Here is a 21,821-nt window from a genome sequence, read left to right on the forward strand (position 1 = left end):
AACAATTTCAAAGGACTCACGATCATACATGCTCTCCACCTTAACACAAAGAGCTAGTGGACTCAAGACTGTAGAAAAAATATTTTCTTTTTTTCTTTCTTCCTGCACATGACTAATGGAGGAATTCATCTGGCTTGATATATTTATTTGTAACAAGCTTTTTCTTGCCTTCTGAATGGATGGAACAGAGGGGAAGTAGGAAAAAAAAAGAATTCAGAACTGAAACAAAAATAACACTGAAATTATAAATACTAAGCCTTTAAAATAAATAACTTCCAAGGGGGGAAAAAAATCCACGCCTACTGATTTCTCTGAAAGCAGCTTGCAGTGAATGTAAGTTCTAGTAAACACTTCCATCATATTCTGCTTGCTGGTTTTTCTCTCTAGAGTAGAAGAGGTAATGGACTGATGAAAGAGGTCCAGAAATTTATTTAAAAGATAGTAAGGAAAACAAATGAGGTTTTTTCCATCACTGTTTACCAAGAGAATAAAAAGAATATATACAATTTGGGTGAATTTTCTTTCAACGCATATTATTATTGTCCAAGAAAAGAAGCCATGGGGTCATCCGGCCTCTGACGTTTCATCCTATAGGCCTCCATTTCCTCTTCGGTAGGCTCTCGAGTCTCATGCATGCTATTGTAGGGCCTCTTCCTCTCATCTACTTGCATGATCTCCTTGACATGGAGAAGGCGGGCCTCCTCAGCATTTAATGCCTATAGGGAAAAATAAAATAAATAAATACTTGCATTTTTAGCATAAATCTACTTGCCCAGTAGTGGCAGGACAGAATGGCTGCAGTACTGGGCACTGTGACATCAGAAACCACTCTGCTGGCAGAGCTGAAGGAAGTCTTCAAACTCTAATTGGAGGCAATTATTATTCAGCTCCCCCCATTGTTTTAGTTTGTAAAAGTTGATTCTCATTATGAATTTTTTCACTTGTTTTAACCGTTTTAGTCAATTTTAATGTATTTTTATTAAATGACAAAGACTAAACAGAATATGTTTCTTTGATATGTTTTCCTAGCTTGGCTTCGGATAGAGAATTACACTTCAGAAGTACTTACTTCAAGGCCAACAAATCAGATTTTTTTTTAGACCGTTTAGAGAGATTGGGAGAATTTCATTTGCAAACATTCTAAAATTTCAGAGGTGAGACCTTCACAAAAAGCACACTCCTTAGGAATGAAGTTTAGGAGTTGCTTCATGGGCAGCTATGCAAAGGCATTGTACCTTTTTCAGTTTTTCGTGTTTCTTCTTTTCTTCACCCTCACTGTCAGAACTACTCTTCCTATGCTTCTTCTTCTTTTTCTTCTTCTTCTCCTCTTTCTGCTTCTCTTGGTGAAGCTTTGAGAAAGGATTAAGAAGTAGGGTTAATAGTATACTGAAAAAACACATGATGAAGCCAAATAACTTTGGTTTCAATCAAGTTGAGGAGGTTCCTTAATCTTTCATGAATACTTATATGAATTACTGCACATATATGCTTTGAGAAAAGTGTAAATTTTAAATTGCTATATTAATGTGAACTGTTATTAATATGCTCAAGAGAATTAAACGTTCACTTCTACCATTTATTTACAGATTGTAAAGAACATTTCTACCCTGTAAAATGAACAGGGCCATGACCTACCTCCATTAGAGTTTTTGGTCTGCTTGTTTGCTCTTCTCCTACAGAATCATCAGGAATATATTCATCTGCATTCTGTTTAATTAAAAAGGAAAACAAACTGAATTCAATTGGTGTATCCTAATGAACAAACATCATGAGAAAAAGGAACTACCCACATCACTGTACACCTAAGGATTGTGTTTTTGATATGTCTGACTTAAAGCTATGCTACAATAAAATAAGCTGGGACTATAGCCTGGGTGGACATACATTATTGAGCAGAGGGGTCAAACTCCTGCCTGCAAAACTCCTGAGTATGGCTGTAATCAAATGAAAATGTATCCAGGAAATTTTTAACAAAATAAAAAAATATATAATACAACACAGAAAATGTTGGTTTGTGATTTTCTAAGCCTATATGGAGCCTACAGGAATCCAGATCATTCTATTTGAACTTGATATCTCTGTGTTAGGACTGACCCTGCCTCTTGTATATATGACTGCAGCAAAGTTACAAATACTTTCATAGCTTCATAGCTGTAAAGTATGGACACTAATACTCATGTCAACATGTTTTGGAACTGCAAAATATTAACCATGTCATTACAATCTTAACTAATTGTATATTATATAGCCTTAGATCAGGAGAGAGACGGGGATTGCACTTGTATCAATCCAAGTTGGTATTGTCTTTACAACTTAATAGTCTGAGTGAGTTGCTTATGGGCACTGAGAGGTTAAATTTGCTCAGGATCACATAGTCAGCATATTTCAGAGGTAGGACCTGAACCTAAGTGTGTCCTGCTTCAGGCTTGACTCTTTATCCACTAATATCAATCTACTTTTTTTTAAAGATCATAAAGTAGTTTTCTGAAAAAAAAAAAAAAAAAAAAATTCGAGAAAATGTAAAGACAGGCAATAAGAAGAGTGACCCTAACATTTAGTAATAAATCTGTAGTATTTCTAGAAAACAGCATACTCACAGCAATTTCCTTCCCAGCTTCTCCAGTACAGTAGGAAAATTTAACAAAGGAATGACAGCACTTATATCCCCATCTACCTTCTTTCCAATAGGAACCCCAGATATGCTGTAGATGAGAAAAGACATTATTGACAAACAAATGGATGCTACTTTAAAATATCCTGGTTAAATTCAAGAGTATATTTAAAGCCTTCAGAATAGTTCAACAAGAAGAATATAAGAGACAATTAGAGCTAATTTGTTCAGATTTTACTGTTTACTTTGTGTGTGTGTGTGTGTGTGTGTAGTGAGATTCTTCTGTTATATGTTCAAGGATCATCTATTAAAACTTCATTAACTTGGGCTGGACTAAAGTTAACTTATGCTTAGCAAACTGTTTCTATACCAGTGGGAAAAAGTAATAATATAATCAAGATTTTACTGAATATTTGAAATAGCACCAATATTGAAAATATTCTCAAATACTTATAAAGCATTCATTCTAACTTCTGTGAACCTTAGTTTCTTCGTCTATGTCTCTGCCATAATAACCAATGCTAAAATCCCATGATTACTGTTTTGGCTCTCATCCTCCTTGACTATTCAACAGCATTTGATATTACTGGATCACTTCTTCCTTCTCTATACTTCTCTTCTCTAACCTTCTGTGACAATACATTCTCATGATATTTTTTTCCTTTCTTCTACTTTGATCATTGCTGGCTCTCCATCTTTTTACTTCCTCTTAAATGTGGGTACCCCTCAAGGTTCTGTTGTTATCCCTCTTTTCCACTCTCTAGATGATTTCATCCATTTCCATGGTTTCCATGATCAGTTCTATACAGATGACTTTCACAGAATCACAGATTTTTGGAGTTGAATGGGTTCACAGAGATATATCTCCTATCCCAAATCATATCAGAAAAGGAAAATACTATTTTGCCAAGTAGTCACCCAGCCTCTGCTTAACTAGGTCTAATGAAGAGGAACTCCTTTTCATTTCATTTTTCAATCATGCTCATCATTAGCATGTTTTTCCTTATATCAAGGCAAAATCCACTTCCTGGTACTGCTTATACCGCTATCATTTGTATCCAAGGAGATAAATCTAATTTCTCATCTATGTGATAGCTCTTCTTATCCTTGAACATGAATATTATGGCCTACAAATTTCCTGTCAGTTCTCAACCCCAAATACCATTTTTCAAGTCCCTATCTATCTCCAGGTTACTAAAATAGATTTCTAACTGGTCTTGTATATCCCCTTTCCAATCCATCTTTCACACTGCTGTCAAATAACCTTCCTAATGTATCACTTTGAACACACTACTCCTCTATTCAAAGATCTTTCCTGGCTCCCCATTTTTTTTGAAAAGGAAATGACAAAAAGGAGATAATTAAGATAATAAGATGACTAGAGATGGCTGCATAAGAATTGGAAAAGGATGTTTGCTCTGTAGAAAAAAAGATGTAGAGGGGCTATGATAACTGTGTCCAAATATTAGAAAGTCATGATATAAAACAGAGATTGGATTTGTTTTGATTCTCTCTAAAAAATGAAGTAGGAGCAATGAGCAGAAGTTGCAGAGAAATAGGCTGTGGCTTGATATAAATAAAAATTAGCTAAGATTAGAGATGTCTAAAAGTGTAATGAATTTCTTGGGGAGATCCAGCAGAAATAAAAGGTTTGCATTTTAAGGTTTACATAGTACTTTGCATTATGCCCTCTTACTGGATTTTATAACAATCTTGTGAAGTAGGTGCTATTATTACCCCCACTTTACAGATGAGAAAACTTGCCCAGAGTGGGTCACACAGTTGAGAAGTATACAGAGAAGGATTTAAACTTAGGTCTTCCTGATTACGGTCCTGGGTCCTATTCCATATGACTTCTTTTATGAATCCAGATTTTATGAACTTAGGTTATCTAAACTGAACTGAGCCTCATCATAATAACACAACCTTTTACTTCTTTCTAACTGATTCATCTCACTTCCCAGAAAAGGCTGCTTCAAAACCTCCCAAATCACAAGTCATCCACTCTCTCCCCTCCTTCCTAGCTCAGAATACATCTCACAGACTATCTTCATAAGATCCTTCCTCTCCACATTTCAAAGACTTTTAAATTGTCTTTTATTCTCTCCTCCTTTACTTTCTGATGAAGAGGTGATCTTTCTCTTCCACAAGGCTAATTATCTATAATCATTTCTGTCTCTCTATATATACCAATTCCTTATCTGCTTACTCAACCCTATCATCCATCACATTCAGCTCTATCTCATACCTCTCTTCCTTTTCACAGATGAATTCCTAGAAAAAGTTGTTGACATCAGTTGCTTATACTTTCTCTCATTCTCTTTTCTATCTTTTGCCATTTGGCTTGTGACCTCAACATTCAAATGAAATTACTCTTTCCAAAGTAACAAAATGTCCTTTAACCATAAAATTTGATGGCCTTTTCTCAATGCTTATATTTTTTGGTCACTATAAAGCATGACAATGTATCATTTTCTTTGTCTCATTGCTCTCTCCTTTTTGGGTTTCTGTGACACTGCCTTTCTTGGTTTTCTTATATATCTGATTGCTCCTTCTGTCTTCTTTGATACGTCTTCATCCATATCATGCCTCCAATTGTGGATATACCTTCTGGGTCCTCTTCTATTCTCTTTTTTACATTTTTTTATTAGACAATCTCATCAGCTCTTTTTGCATTAAATTATTATCTCTTTGTAGATGACTGCCTGATCTATGTATCTTGTTTCCAACTTCTGAATCTAAATGTCTTTACTTTAACTATCTACTGGATATTTCAAACTGGATGTCCTGTGTCCTGTGAGCATCTCAAACATGATAGGTTCAAAACTATACTTATTATTCTTCTTTCTAAAACTCTTCTTTCTAAAACTAGACTCCTTAGCCATGAGTACAAATCTCCTAAATTTTCTAAACTCCAAAATTATACTTAAGTCCTTATTCTTCCACACTCTACATATTCAATCAATAGCTAAATCTTTTAATTACTACCTCCACAGCATCCATAGTATCACTTGTCCCCTTTTCTCTATGTTCTAATTCAGATATCGCCCCCCCCCCCATTTTATTTTTTTTGCTGAGATTATTACAAGAATCTCTTAATTGGTCTTCTTGACTCAATTCTCTCTCCTCTACAATCAAACATCCTTCCAAATGTCAAAGTAAGTTTTTACTAAAGCACAGGTCTGACTACATTACTACCATAACTCATTCAATTACAATGGCTTTCTATTGCATCCAAGATCAGATATAAGCTCCTTTGTTTAGTTTTAAAACCTTTTACAACTTGACCCCAACCTTATAAATTATTCTCCTTTCCATACTCTACAGCTCAAGAAAACTGGCCAAACTGCTGTTCCCTAACACATAACATTCCATTTCCTATCTTTGCATTGGCTATTCCTCATGCCTGGAATATACTTTCTTATCTCTACCTATTATTTCCTCTAGCTCTAATGCTGTTCTACATCAAGCTTTCTCTGATATTCATAGTCAGCAAAGATGTCAATAAAGTGATGGTGTGATTGGGATCTTAAGACTAGTAAAATGGAAAGAAAAGCAAAGTTCCAAATATGGTATAATAATTAATTTGCTGGGTAGAATAGTCTCTACGTTTCATTTTCTAATAGGGGTTAATGAATTTCTTAAACCTACAACTGATATTCTTAGCATTATAGAGACATTAGATAAAATAGATAAATATGAAAACATAGTTTGACTTACTGTATGATTGTTGATCCTGACATCTTCCTCATATTTAGAGCAGGCAATAGCTCTCTCTTGTCCTTTGATGACTGTTCCATGTCTTGAATATTCCACATAATCTTCTGTTTGAGCTAAGAGTAATTCAGAGGGGGGAGCATCCAGATGTTCTTGACCTCCATACTAAAAAAGAAATTATGCCTGGTGAAATATGCTCAAAGTTTTTATTCAAACATATATTTAAAGTCACCTTATATAAATTGGTAAAATCGAAAAAAAATTATTGAATTCTTCTCAAAAGAAAAAGAACAATGGAAAAAATACAAAAGAAAGAGATAGGCAAATAGCACTGGATTTTACCTACTTAATTGAAGATATTGTAGAGTGGCATAAAAAACTATAACTGGTAAAAATACTGACAAAATGAAAACATAAAAGCTAAGTTTGTTAAAGTATAAGTTTTTAGAATTTTGCTAACATGAATTTTTCTTGACAGTGTTGTTATTAACTTCTATTTTGGCCTAAATTACCTTCTCTAGGATGCTTTCTTTCTGTTGTTCTTTGAAATCTTCTTTCTTGACTTTAAATGATTTATACAGTAACTCCAGTTTTGTTGGATCTGCTTGGAGATGCACTTCAGACCCTTTGTCATAAGCTTCCCAGGCAAACACTAAAATGAGTGAAGATATTGGGAAAAAATAAGTTATTAGCTAAATACTGCATTTAGAAAACAAGAACTGAACAACTACGATTTACAAGCATAGCTAGGTGTCAAAGAAAGTAAAAAGATGAAAAGGTATCTTCTATAGGGCTTACAATATAGTTGTAAAAAGGGAATAACATTATATTTTGAATATTTACATGCACTATAGTGGTACTGGTATACATTTGGCTAGGATTATCATTTGACTTGAACTTCAAAAGCAAAACTTAAAATTTTCTTTGGCTAGTATTTCATTCATTAAAAGAAAGCAGTCTTTTCTTATGGGAAAAACCTAACATCATCAAGGTTTAATTTGATGAAAATACTTACACTGTGTTTGTGCCATTGAAATGGTATCTCCAGTGTATCGCACAAAATTGTCTCCTGCATAACTAACTCTATAAGAAAAAAACAGATTATTTAATAAGGCTGACTTCTCAGAAAGGTAGGCTGCTTCTTTCCTGATCTAGTCACAACATAATATATTAATTTTAATTTAAGAGTTGACGACTTATCTCACCTTCAATTTGAAATATTGAATTTCAATACCCTTACCCTGCAAGATGCATACAAAGTCAACTTTAGACATACTTACTCATCAGGATTCTTTCCTGCATTGGCATAGGGATTCTCTCGCATTGCTCTTGTTTTTGGATCATAGTAGGCAGAATTGGGATCTAAATTTCTCAAGTACTAAAAAAGAGTTAAAAAAAGAAAACATTAAATAGTAACATTTAGTTGTTCAGTAAGAACTTTTCAATTAAGTGGTGTGCAGCTGAAAAAAATCAGAGTATAGAACAGGTACAGCAAGATTGTGTGATAATTCTGATAGACCCAGATCTTTCCAGTGATCCAAGGCAATTCCAAAAAACTTTGTATGGAAAATGCCATCTGCATCCAGAGAGAGAACTATGGAAGTTGAATGCAAATGGAAGCATACTGTTTTTACTTTTTTTCTCTTGCCTTGCCTTTTTTTTTCTTTTTAAATGATTTTTCTCTTTTGTTCCAATTGGAGTTGGGTTTTTTTTGTTTTTTTTGTGACTTGCCCAGGGTCACATAGCTTGTAAGTATTAAGTATCTGAGGCCGGATTTGAACTCATATTTTCCTGACTCTAGGGCCAGTGCTTTATCCACTGTGCCATCCAGCTGCCCCATTCTGATTTTTCTTTCCCAACAAGACTCATATGGAAATATGTTAAAAATAAATGTACAATTATAATCCATATCAGATTGCTTGCTACCATGAGAAGGGGGAAGTTTTGGGACTCAAAATCTTGCAAAAATGAAATTTGAAAACTATCTTTACGTGTAATTGGAAAAATGTGCTATTAAAATTTAAAAAAGAATTAAAAAAATTAAATTAAATTAAAATTAAATTAAAAAAATTTTTTTTTAATTTAAAAAAGAAAATCAGAGTATAGAATGTACAGCACTGAGGAGGAAGAGATATGGCTTAAATAGGGGCCTCAACATAGTCACTATTCTAGGTTCTCAAAAGTCTTGCCTTGGAAATGTTCTTACTCCTAATAAAAAAAAAATAACCACAACTATATCAACATTAATTCTTAATTAGAATCTTTAATGAGTTATGAAATAAAAGAACTTAGAGCTTACTTTAGCAATGTCTTCTCTAATTCTGAGATTCCGGACAGTAATTCGTCTTTTAGAGTCAAAATTTTGTCCAGGCATATCAATGTCATCTGCATATTTATCTTCATCTTCATCTTCACTGTTATGGTCTCTTTCCTAAAATAGGACGTTAGAAAATGATTAAGAAAAGAAGGATTTGGGTTTTATTTTAGGTTTAAGTGGGTCCATATGAACAATACCAAATTAGTATCAACTAATTAAAAATAGTTATATAATATCTATATAATTTATAGCAAACACTGTAAATACAAAGATAAAAGTGAGGTAATCCAGACCATCAAAGACTGTACCTTCTAATGGAAGAAACGAGATGTATAAACATAAAAGAATACAAAACACAAGAATAGGAACCACACAAGTGATTTCATTGGCAAAAGTATCTTCAAGATGAAGAAACTCCCTCCATTCTTGCAGATTTACATCTTTTCTGTAACTTATAGCCTAAAAATTTGATTAGCAGGTATTTTGGCTCATGGGCTAGCTACCTTTTTTTTTTTTCTTTCTAGGAACAGTTTTTAATATTTTATATATAATAAAACTTTTATTTTAAAATGAAAAAGTTATTTTTAGCTTACTGCGCTCCTTCCACATTTCTGTCTTTTATAACACCTACCATTTTTCAAAGCTCAAGTTAAGAACCACCTTCTAAATGAGGCCTTTATTGAATCCTGGCCTAGAGCACTAAGAAGTGGCTTGCTTAACTTGCTTGCTTAAGAAGCAGACTTGAACCCAGATCTTCCTAGTTCCAGGATCACTTCTTTATCTACTATACTACACAGTCTCTCTTAAATTTAAAGTATATATACACAAAGTAATTTTTTTTGTGAGAATAACCCGGTCAGTATCAGGTTCCCTAGTATCAGGGAATCAGCAAAGGTCTTATTGACCTAAGCTATTTCAGAAATGGGAGACAAAAACACAAATATGGTATATAGATTACTGTAAATAAGATTTAGCAAGTTGGCCAATGTGGTTGCAGTACAGAATATCTGAAGAGAAATAATATGTACAAGGAAGTAATGGGTAATGGTTTTGAAAAGGTAGTCTGAACAACGGATCAGAAAGGGCTTCAAATGCCAAAAAGAAGAGTTTCTATATGATCCTAGAGGCAATATGGGGCCCCTGAAACTTTGTGAGAAGGAAAATTATCTTGTCACTGTGCTTTAGGAACATCATTTTGGCAGTCATATGGATGAAATCTAGAAAAGGAAGAGATCTGAGACAAAAAGAACAATTAGGAGACTATCTCAATAGTAGACCTGATCTGGGCCAGGTGGTAGATAAGGGGAGAGCAAGGGAAGGATTAGAGAGATTCCTGGAAATAAGATTGGCAAAACCTGGTAGCTGATTGGATAAGAAAATGAAGAGTGAAGAATAAATCTGAATTGTAGATCACAGATGGTGCCTTCAAAAGAAATAGGAAAGAAGAGAAAACAAATGAAATCTGGGATAAAGATAACAAGTTCTGTTTTTTAGTTATGAGATTCTATAGGACATCCAATGGATTTGAGATATGTACAGAATATCCAGGTGGAGATAATCCAAACAGTTGGAGAAAAAGAGTAAAAGATCTAGTTGACTGGATAATATAAATTCGCAATGGATTCACTCAACACAGTCAAATGACTTCCTTTAGCAATAATCAACAATAGGCATATGGGACATGGAAGGCAAATGGTGAGGAGTAGTCAAGGATTAAGGCCTAGAAAGGAATTAGTAGTAACAGGACAATGGGGCAAAAGATTCAAGAGGAAGTGGCACTGTAAAGTTGAATCAATTAACTAAAGAAATAAAAATTTGAAAGAAAGAAAGTGAAACTAGAGCAATAGCTATGATCTGGGAAAGTAGGTAGAAGCTTTGGTGAGAACAAAGTCATGGGTTAGCAAAAATGAGACCCAGAGAAGAGATGGAAGGGCAAAAGGTTACAGCTAGAAGAATTTCCTAATTATGGAAATGAAACTCTTGTGGATAATGACACTGAATTCAAAGGTATGACCTTCTGTATTTATGTGTGTATGTGTGGGTGCTAAGATGAAATGAAGTCAGAAGATGACAGGGCTGAGTATGCTGATGAACTGAGAAGTGAGGGTGTTTGAGGAAATAACATGTAAATCAAAATCCCTCAATATAAGGTCAGGTGTTGGAATAAGAGAAGAAAACAGTAAACCAGGTAATTAACGTCTTGATGAAGGACAGAAAATGACCTGGGAAGCAGGAGAGAACAGTCACTAGGGATTAGATTAGATGATCTATTGGGAAGACATGAACCTCAAAGGTACAAAAAGATGTGCCTACACCAACTAGACAGCAGGGATTCCCCTTTCTCCTCCCATGACTCCATTGATTTTCATTGTATTGATGAGACTTCAGAGATGATACATTTAATACCAGGCATAAGAGGCAATGTCTTCTGGGGTAGGCAGGTTTCTGTGATTGCAAGATGGAAGGAGTGTGAAAGGAAATGGCCTAAAATGAAGGAATTTTAAGTGGAGCCATAGGAGAGAAAAAGTTTTTCTGGAAAGCAGGGGAGTGAAACGGGGTATATTGTTGTTTAAGAAGAACAGCAGGGCAAACATCAAGAAATCCATGATCTGGCTGGACCTTGGTGTCCTAGCAGGATGGCTAGATAAATGCAATTCAGTTTAGGATCTGGTCATTTATAGGGTGTTGAAATGCTGTTTGATTTCCTCATATTCTAATCAATAGATAGGGAAGAAAACAACAAGTTAATATTTTTCTTAAGAAAATATAAACCAGTTACTACCCTACTTAGGAAATCTAACACTACAGGTACGAATGTCATACAATCTCTCCCTTGAGTCAATAGTAACTATGAAAGTCCAGTGTAGATACAGTTCTTTTTGAGACAAAAATTTCCTACCGTTTGAGAATTTGGTTCTTCTTCCCCCCACTGATGTTTTGGGGAATTCTGTATTAAGAAAAAAAGATTTTGTAATTTCTGAAAGTAGACATGTGATTATACAAACTATTAGATTTCTAATATTAATACTATTATCTAATCATATTAATATCTACTGTGTCCTAAATTAGGACCAATAAGAATTCTAAATAGAACTACCATTATACATATTTTAACTGCATTATATTATATGATCAATACTATTTAAAATTGTTACCCTGAGCTAAATTATTTAAGTCTATTATTTAGACTTATTTATTAGAATTCTGTAACTTCCCCATGCAGGATTTATAGAAAGATAAGCATAAGAAATACAAAGAAAGAAAAAATAAATGTCACTTAAAATAAGCATCAGTATATCAAGTACCCAATAGGTGAGATTGAGGATACATAAAAAAAAAAAAAAATTACTACTCGATGCATGTTATGCTGTTGCTTCAGTTGTGTCCAACCCTATGAGTCCATTTAGAGTTTCCTTGGAGGGATCTGCTATTTTCTTTTCTGGATCATTTAATAGATGAGAGACTGAGGCAAGCAAGATTAAATGACATCCAGGATCACACAGCAAGTAAGTGTCTGAGACTGGCTTTAAACTCATGAAAATGAGTCTTCTTAATTCCAAGCCCAGCACTACATCCACTGTGTTACCTAGCTGCCCTCCATGTACATAACTCAAGTGTATACAATCAACTATATTGGTTATCAAGTTTAAAAAGTTGACAGTATGAACTGAGTTTAATCATTGTACAGGCAGGCCTTATAACCACTGGAAGTTACAGTTAACTCAGATGTAATCATTTCTAGATTTAATTGCAAGGAATTTCCAGCATGTTTGTTAAAGATGACACATGTGGCTAGCTAGTGCTACCATATTCCTTTCTCTGCTTGGAACTGCTGCAAGGTTTAGAAATTAATTAAGGCAAATATACTGAAAAGCTATCAAAAATACCGTTCAAAGATTTTGATAGTATTCTATATAGCTACAAAAAAAAAAATCTCATAATCTAAATGCCCAAATAAGATAATGGTTAAATAGATTATGATACAATGATGTGATAATTAAATAATCTTTTAACTGAAACTTAGGTATCTTAAAAAAAAAAAGGTCCCTTTTCCTCTAATAAGTACAAAAAAAAAAAAAAATTACCTCAGTGGCTCCTGAATAAAAAGGGAGTTGGAAATTTTGTTTATTTTAAATTAACAGAGTATAATTTCCTCTTTAACATTTTGCTTAATAACTTAAATGTCTATCTATGTTGCCAATTGTCTATTTTCTTAAAGTCATTGTTAACATACATAGTAATAAAAAAATGCAATAATAAAAGCTAAAAGATATTTTTCTTGTTTTCCCAAGACGCAAGGATTAAAATTGGCTCTCTAGGTGCTATGAATACTTTGCAAAGTACTTAAAAATGAAAGCTACGATTTTATGTACTAAAAACAAAACTTGTACAAAGAGTAAATTGTGGGCAGTTTACCTTATGGAAAGGCTAACTAAACTTTTGTCAAATACATTTTCTTTGAAGTTAAGATATTCAATTACTTACCACTTGTTCCATTAACTTTCCTGAGGCTAATTCTTCCTGTAGCTTCTGAGCTTTCAATGTACGTTTAGCCTAAGAACACAAATATTTTAAATCACAAAAAAAAAAAAATACGCAACCTTGTGATAAGCTAAAACAAACAAAAACATATAAAAACATGTAAGTAGCACTTTTACTATTTTCAAAAGTCAGATCATATGATTTTCTACCAGTCTAAAAACATTATGATTATAATTACAAAATGAACTATAAGTGTAGGCAATTTCTAACTTATCTTCATCTATCAGTTCCTCAACTTAGACATTAAAATAAACATTAAAAAAAGGAAAAACAAAATAATCATGCTGATTGAATTTAATGTCATTTACTAATTGGGTAAATCCACTATTACTACTACTAACTTAAAAATGAAACAGAACAGCTATATATAATCCTAGACATATCCTCTGAGTTCATTCTGTTCTGTTAATACAGAATGTGGAAGAGGAAACAAAACGTATATTCATTCATTAAGGATTATAGAAAATCAGAGAATTTTACTCACAAGGTCAACTTTGGCATATTCTTCCACAATCTTCATATGTTCCTCTGAGTTGTAACCATTCCAGCGATCCCTTTTACCGTCATAATCAAACATAAGTTGAGGTTGTATATGTTCATCTGGTGCTATGTTAGTTCCTGTGAATTTGGCACCAACACGTCTAGGTCTCTGAAAAACAGATACAATTATTTAAGAAAAGATAAAATAATGCTATCAGAAACTTTCATCTCATCTTTCTCTTACATAGATTAGAATGACAATAACACCCTACATAGAATAACTGTTATTAACTTTGTCTGACCAATGACCACTTTTTTTTTCATTTGGAATTTTCTGATGATTTTGATCGTATTTTCTCAAAACATACTTCTGTTCACTAAAGAGAATGTTACAAAAACATTTTTACCAATTCTCAAAAAAATTAAACAAAATAGACAGAATCTTTGGCAATAGACTCCAAAACCTTCATTATAAAGCTTACCTCAAAGCAATCTTTTTTTTTGTGCGTCATAGCCCCACAATTTTCACATGCTCCTTTGCGATATTTTGTAGTCACAACATTCTAAAAATGCAAACAAAATATAAAGAATTAATTCTATCAAGATATATATGGTAGAAATAATGTTTTTGGAATATACGCTTCAATATGTCTCTCATGACAATGGTACCCTAAAAAACTGAAACATTCCATGTGATAAAGTAAAATATTGTTGGAAAAATTATTAATTTGGACTAAATTAGAAAAAAAATCTTCAAAAGAAAAACAATCTGCTTGAAATTTGAAGCATTTACTATGAGGGAAAGTCTGAAGATTTTGGCAACATGACTGAATAATGAAAGCCTATAAGCTTTATGAAATTTATAAAATTTTATCAATTTTAAATTTCCAAACATGTTTGTTTTTTAATTATTTCTTAAAAAATATTTTTGAGGGGGTATACTATGTTCATGATTTAAAATTTTTCTACCAACTAATACTCATAGGTCACATACCTCCTTTACACCTCTCTTATACCACTCTCCAGATGAACTGTACTCTTTCTGTTTCTCAGGTTGGGGTCTCTGATGCTTTAGTGTGGGTCTTTTTGATGGATCTATATACCATGGCACAGAGGAGATGTACTGAGGAATATGAGGATTGATATCTCTATGATGAAATAAAAGTTAGAAAGTTTAACAAGGGAAAAAATTAATGTAAATTTAGTATAAATACGCCTTTCAAGAAAACTTAAATACTTACTTTCCTTCCTCATCCACTTCAGCTGGGGCATTACCCAACTTTCTCTGTTCTTCTAGCTCCTTCTTTTTTCTCCAGTCTTCCCTTGTCATTTTCTTTGGCTCTTCTAAACCCATGTCACTTGATCCCCCTGGGGGGCCAGAATTTATTGCTTCTGAAACAGCAGCTGACATTGTCCTGGTTATCTATGAGGAGGAAAAATAACTTAGAATTGACGGAGATTGATTTTTATTTTATCATTATTTAAGCCACTCAAGTACATGTCAATAATTAATAATCCTGATTCCTTCAAACTAGTAGCACAGGTATATTGATGGAAATCTTCCACTGATTTCACACATCTACAATACTTACTATACATGTATATAAGTATATATACATATGTATGTGCATACAGACAGGTATACACACACACACACACACACACGTATGTGTATCTAAAGCTATAAACCTGTACACAAAGTCATTAGGAACATAGATTTAAGCTTTAAAAGCAAATTTAGAGATTATCTGGTTGAATGCCCTTTTTTTACAGATGAAGAAACCGGGATCAAGTGAGATTAAAACACTTGTGCAGAAGACAGATAGCTGAATTTAAGTCATTCTCTTTTTAAAAAATTTTTAATTTAACAAACACCAAATAAAATAAACAAGTCCAGTTACAAAGTAAAACAAAAAGAGGACTGTAAATAAAATAGCAAATGGTGTGTGTGTGTGTGTGTATTCTGAACTTCCAATTATTCTGTGCATTTAAACAATGTTTCAATGACCCTCTTTTCTTTGTTTTTGTTTGCTACATTTTTTCCCTCACGTCATTCTCCTTAAACCATGCTGTCTTCTTCCTCTAAGTTGAGGTGCCTCTCATATGCCCCTCCCCCTGCCCACCCTACCAAGGCTTAGCAATGATTGTCTTTTTTTTTAACTGATGTACCAAATGCACACTTAGTCCTGACTATGGTGTCTCTCTGAGTGGTGCCGACAGAATAGAAGGGTCAGGGTAGTAAGAATCCTTATAATAATTTTAATAAACATTTCATTATTTCCCAGCACGTATGAAACTATGTATAAGGAGCTAGTAGAAGCAGTGTTAGAGACATAAAAGAAAAAGAACAAGATTACATCAAAGAAAGTCAAATACTAATGAAGGCCAAGAAGGAAGAAGTACTGTACAAGCATGAGAGATGGCTTAAAGAAACAAAATGAATCAGAAATATTTTCAGAGGTCATCTGATACAACTTGTATCTGACAGTGAATCCCCTACTGTAGGAATGTCAAACACTGTCCACAACATTATACGTGTTGGGTAGTCAACCCAAAACAAATTAAAATATAATTGTGAAATATTTAACAAATTAATTAAAATATAATAGAACATAATGTTAATATGTAGTTTTTGAAGTCCCTATGAGATCCCAGGGATCCTTAGATTAATGACCTTATTTCTATATCAACAAAGTGTGGGCTAACCTTGAGTGAGGGAAAACCAATGACAGGCAGGGATAAGAAAGTATAGCATAAAATTAAGGAAGGGAAATAGTAAATTTAAATAAAACTGTGAATATAAGTTGGAGCCAGATGTCAAATAGGCCTTAACCATTAGGCTAAGGAATCTGCATTCTTGTGGGCAATGGGAAACCACTGAAAAAAGGATCAGAAATGTAAAGTAATATACAGGATGATTATACCAATACAAATGGAAAGAACAATAACAACAACAACGACAAAAACCTTCTGCATACTGTGTAAATATAATGTTATCTTCCTCTCATATTTGTAGAGGTAGACAAATTAGGGGGGTGGGAATATTGTATAAATTGTTAAGCCATGGTTTTCAATCAATAAGCATTTATTTAAACACCTATTATACACCAAACATTGTACTAGGAATCAGGGCTACAAAGACCAAAAAAGAAAACAATCAAGGGTTGGCTGATTTTGTTGAACTGTTCCCCCACCTTATTCTTTAATCTTTGTGCTAAAGGATGTGTTGGAAGAAAATATTTGGAAGTTAAAGTGATATAAAACAAGATAATCATTAAAATTAAGATTTTAAAAAGTCAACAGTGTATATGACTTGATAGCCACAAAGATGTGATATTTTGGGACTAAGTTTAAATGAAGTCTAGTCTCAAAGAAGATGAAGTGATACTCTCTTTGTATTCTCCCCTATTCAGATTATATCTAGACTATTGTTACAATTCTGAAGATTATATTTTAGGAAGTATACTGACAAACTGTTCCCTAAAAAAAGTCCTGATCCAGTGACTTATTACCAAATGGAAGTGACTCTGCGTTATTTAAAGAGTAGCCAGAAAAGCTCAATGTCTGGCAGATTTATCAAATTAGAAAAGCTTCTCTAATACAGTTCTAGCAGAAAAGTTCCATCTGCTGATGTAAGGACAAATTTACCTAAGTTTAGGAGGAACAGGTTGGCTACTAGCTGATTATTCTATGATCCATGAAATAATGCTCCACAGTCTTATGAAGCCAGCTTCTGTAGTGATGGAGGAAGAGGAGCAGAAAAGGGGACAATGGCTACTAAGTATATCATATAAGTTTTAGAGAAACTAAAAACATTAATTTAGCTGCTAGCACTTTCCAAGTATGAAATCTTTGTCCAATAATAATAAACTGACAAAATACTGGAAAAATTGTATCATTCATAATACCACTCATGTTATAAATTAAAACCACAAAAAAATTATTTATGAATGGAAGGATGACTCACAGATTTCTTTTTCCTTAGGGAGGTGATACAAGAGTTGGCTTTATAATGTAACCAGAAAAGAAACATTATTTCATAACATAAGGCAATTTGCTATATTGCTTTGCTGTGTTTATTATGAGCACTTGAAAAAAAAAAAAGACCACAAATATAATTAATTATGTGAGGCAAATCTATTTTAGGAGATGAAGCAGTAGAAAAAGCCTATAAAAAACTTAAGATCCTTCAAACCAAATTAACATATACTTTCATGTACAAAAAATTCAAAGCAATGATGGGCACTGAGCAGAATGGCAAAAAGTCTTGAAAAATATGTTTCAAGATTAAGAAATTAAGAGTCTAAAGGCCTAGAGATGACAAAGAAACTTCACGTTTACATATTATATAAAGTCCTTTAATAAGAGAATTAAAAGAAACTAGACATAATGAGCACCAATCAAAATAATAAAAAAGAAACTATTATCTTTGGAAATAACTAGTTTAATGATACTGTAGTCAATTCAGCACCAGTTATTTGTATTCAATAAGATTATCAAATAATGAGTTAAAGTTAAATTGACATCAAACTAGAACAAAGAATAAAGATAAAAAGATGTTGCATTCCAGGGGTCTTTTTATGTCATGGATCCTTCTGGCACTCTGATAAAACTATCTATATAGAATTTTGCAGATATTATCTTATTTTATCTTCATAATTCTGGGAGGTAGGTACTTATCTCTATTTTACAGATGAGGAAATTAAGGGAGATATAGGTTAAGTGACTGAGTCATGCAGATAATGAGAATCTGAACTCAGGTATTTTTGACTTCTAGTACAACACTCAATCCACTTCAACATCTAGCTGTCTTTATAAAATAAAATACAAAGAAAATAAAATATATTAATAAAAGTACATAATTTTCTCCCCATATAATTTCACAGACCAGTCCCCTCCTCTAATCTATCTAAAGGACTCAATGGAAGTTCACAGGCATCAGGTTAAGAGTTCCTGTCTTATATAAATTAGAACTTTGCAAAATAGATCTATTTAAATTAACTACTGACTCCAAAAAAATAGGAAAAGGACAAAAGAGGAATAAATCTGTTAGTATTTTTATAGTGTTTATTCTTATCATTAATGATAGTTTTGGACTCTATCACTAAATAAACGATATGCTATATGAGGATGCAGAAATCAAACTTATAAAGATGAGTTTAGGAAAAGTAACTGGACATGAATAAACAATACTACAGAGGAAATCTATGCTTAAGATAATACAAATTTAAAGGTCCTAATCAATCAATATTTGGAAATTCAGATATTGTAAAAAAAAAGTGATCAATACAAATTTAAAAAAAGCTTAAGGCAAACAAAAGATGTCACTAACTATCAATTCATATACCTATTTTCTCATATCTATAAAATATTTATGAAAATGACATGCACAACATCAAAAATTATATTTGATAAATGTTTGAGAAAGGAATAAATCAGACTTTTATAGATTATTTCCTATACCTGAACATACCATTTGATTAAGGATGACAAAATTCTATTATGATGAATGGGTATAAAATAACAATATTTGGCAGCTTCAATACTTCTCTAAAAAGGTATCTCCTACACATGTTATTCCATATATATATATATATTTATTATACATGGAATATGATATATAATATATATTCCATTTGATAGATAAAATCACAGAAGATAACTTTGTTCAATAAGCTTCTCAATATAAAAAGAAAACAGGGTAATAGGAAAAGATGCATGACAAGATGTTCATCACTGTTTGCAGGATATATTTTGAGAAATGCAGATGTCTAGGAGATTTCCTATATGTGGTGAGATTCTCCAGATTAGTTGTCAAACATGGGTCAACTACAAACCATACCCTATTTGAATGCTACTACAACTATATTAAAGTGTAATTGGGGAATGTTTTCTAAATAAATAAAAACACAATAAAGTAGATAATATAACATTTTAAAACTAAGTCAATATGTGACCAGAAGGACTGGATGTATGGATTAATGGTATCCATTTCTATTTGAGTTTGACACCACTGCCCTAAATTCTCCTGTTATAAAAGAAATTAAACTTATAGCAACTTGTCCTGGAACACTGAAACCTTTATGAAATAAAATTGATTTGGCAGTTTATAAAGAAAAATCGAGGGAATGAAAAATTCTTACTGTTCATATTACAATGGGTAGTTGGATTGAATAAATGTTTAAGTATCTATATTCTGGAAAAGTACTGCAGATAAGACAGTAGGTGATGCAGGATTGTGGACTTAATTACTTTTGGGAAATTGCAATTTATTCAATAATTACCAGGCAATACCTTGTCACAAAAACCACAATTTATAAAAAACCACAAATAATGTAGTGATCTTATATAACTTCAAATCACGGAACACTGTGATTGTTAAAATTCTGTATTATAGACAAACCAAAGAAACAATGGGAAAAAATATGACTGGAACATCTACATCAATGTGATACTCATCCTTCTTAATGAGCTGGAACATATCTGGGAAATGGTAAACAAAGGATCAAGATTTCAGAAAACTTGGGTCTAAGCTCAGCTATGCCAATACATAGGTCAAACAATCTTGGGAAAATTCCCTCCTTGGGCCACTTCTTTGATTCTTAATTTTATTTAAGAATTAGGTAAGACTGGACCTAAGCACATCCCCAAGGAATAGTCAATCAGTTTCTACTGCTCACCAGTTCACATGATTTTTCTTTTCCCATCTCTGTGTATAGGCATAACAGGCTGCCCCTTCATGCATAGAATATACTCCTTGCTCAACTCCACCTCCCTTCTTTCAAAGTGCTGTAAAGTTTGCAAAAGCTAACTTTGTTAGCCTGAATTATGAGGACCTCATTTTATCCTCAAAACTACCCCCATTTTACAGATGAAGAAACTGAGGCAAACAGAAAGTTACATTATTTACTACAATTAACGGCTTGATGCCAGATTTGAATTCAGGTCTTCCTGACTGGCTATCTTCCATGTCTAAAATGCCCTCCTGTCTCCTCCCTGAAGTCCTTTAAATCAGAACTAAAACGCTACCTTCTATAGGAAGCTTTCCCCAACTCCTCTTAGCTCCAGTGCCTTTCCTGTTAATCATTTCCTTTTTATTCTATACTATATACAGTTTGCTTTTATGTATCTGGTTTCATGTTGTAGCCTCCACTAAAGTGAGTACATACAGCGATACAGCTTTGTCTTCCTGATTCAATCGGACTTCAGACACTAATAAACTCTGTGACCCTGGGCAAGTCTCTTAACTCTATTTGCTTCAGCTGGAAATCACTCTAATATTTTGCCCAAAACAACAATAACCACAAACCCACGGGGTGTCAGGAACGATTCACAGCTTTTGCTTCTTTTCGTACCCTCAGGTCAGACGACCCCCTTCTTCTCAACCCCCTCTCCCCAGTTCGGGAGCTCTGAATGTAGAACCTGGAATAGGTTCCAGTGGAAAAGGCACTGACTCTGGAGCGAGAAGCTGGGAGTCTTGTCCAACACGCTGCCTGACAGCAGACACTATCTATCCACTACGAACCTTAGCTGTCAAAAGACCCGAGTTCAAATCCCTCCTCGAACATTTACCGGCTCTACATCTGCCAACTTACCTGGTTGGTGTGTCAAGTTTCCTCAATAGCATATGGCAGTGGGCAGCAGAGCGTGGGGAAGGTTATTCCAGATTCCCCGGGGATTCCGCCGGACCCACGACGCGAGGGGGCTCGTCTCCTCACCCCGGGTTCTCCACCGGTCTTCAGGCCAGTTCTTTCCGCTGCCTCACGCCCAACTTAACCCTCTTGCCCCAGAGGCCACTGGGAAAAAAGGCAGAAAAGCCACCGGTTCGAGGCCTTCCGGGCCCGGAGCAGAAGCCGGAAGCTCCGGGATCAGCTCTAGTAATCGCCGTCCCCCGATACCCTCCCCCGGCAGCTCAGGAGCAATCACCTGGCGGAATCCCCGCGTCTGTCGAGCGGGAGACCCCAGAAAAATGACTCGTTGCCGTAGTCGCCACCGACCCCGACCAGGACCCGGAAACACTTCTACGGCGGCCGAGCTTTGTTTACATCCGGGAACATTCGGAAGCGTCCCACAAGCCACTGGGGCGATGTATTTTAAAGAGACAGCAACTATGTGTTTGCACTCGCCGCCAAGGCAGATGCAGACATGCGTAGT

At 34.0% G+C, this 21,821-nt stretch overlaps 1 protein-coding gene across 2 annotated transcripts; it reads right to left on the reverse strand.

The window, feature by feature from the left end:
* Positions 1-409: 409 nt before the first annotated feature.
* Positions 410-21,693, reverse strand: SLU7 (SLU7 homolog, splicing factor). Of its 2 annotated transcripts, XM_031953623.1 has the most exons (17): positions 21,594-21,693; positions 21,263-21,463; positions 14,909-15,090; positions 14,662-14,815; positions 14,150-14,230; positions 13,672-13,836; positions 13,131-13,199; positions 11,545-11,592; positions 8,628-8,759; positions 7,609-7,706; positions 7,344-7,411; positions 6,841-6,980; positions 6,332-6,493; positions 2,598-2,702; positions 1,636-1,707; positions 1,236-1,349; positions 410-716 (listed from the first exon to the last, which is right to left on the reverse strand). In XM_031953623.1, the coding sequence occupies exons 3-17, from the start codon at positions 15,076-15,078 to the stop codon at positions 537-539; spliced, it is 1,758 nt and encodes a 585-aa protein (XP_031809483.1). In that variant the 5' UTR covers positions 15,079-15,090; positions 21,263-21,463; positions 21,594-21,693; the 3' UTR covers positions 410-536. The 2 variants fall into 2 exon arrangements, with proteins under 2 accessions (XP_031809483.1, XP_003756831.1); XM_003756783.4 differs by having other exon boundaries at positions 21,263-21,693.
* Positions 21,694-21,821: the final 128 nt, after the last annotated feature.

Source organism: Sarcophilus harrisii, chromosome 2 (genome assembly GCF_902635505.1).
Source record: "Sarcophilus harrisii chromosome 2, mSarHar1.11, whole genome shotgun sequence".
Classification (NCBI taxonomy): domain Eukaryota; kingdom Metazoa; phylum Chordata; class Mammalia; order Dasyuromorphia; family Dasyuridae; genus Sarcophilus; species Sarcophilus harrisii.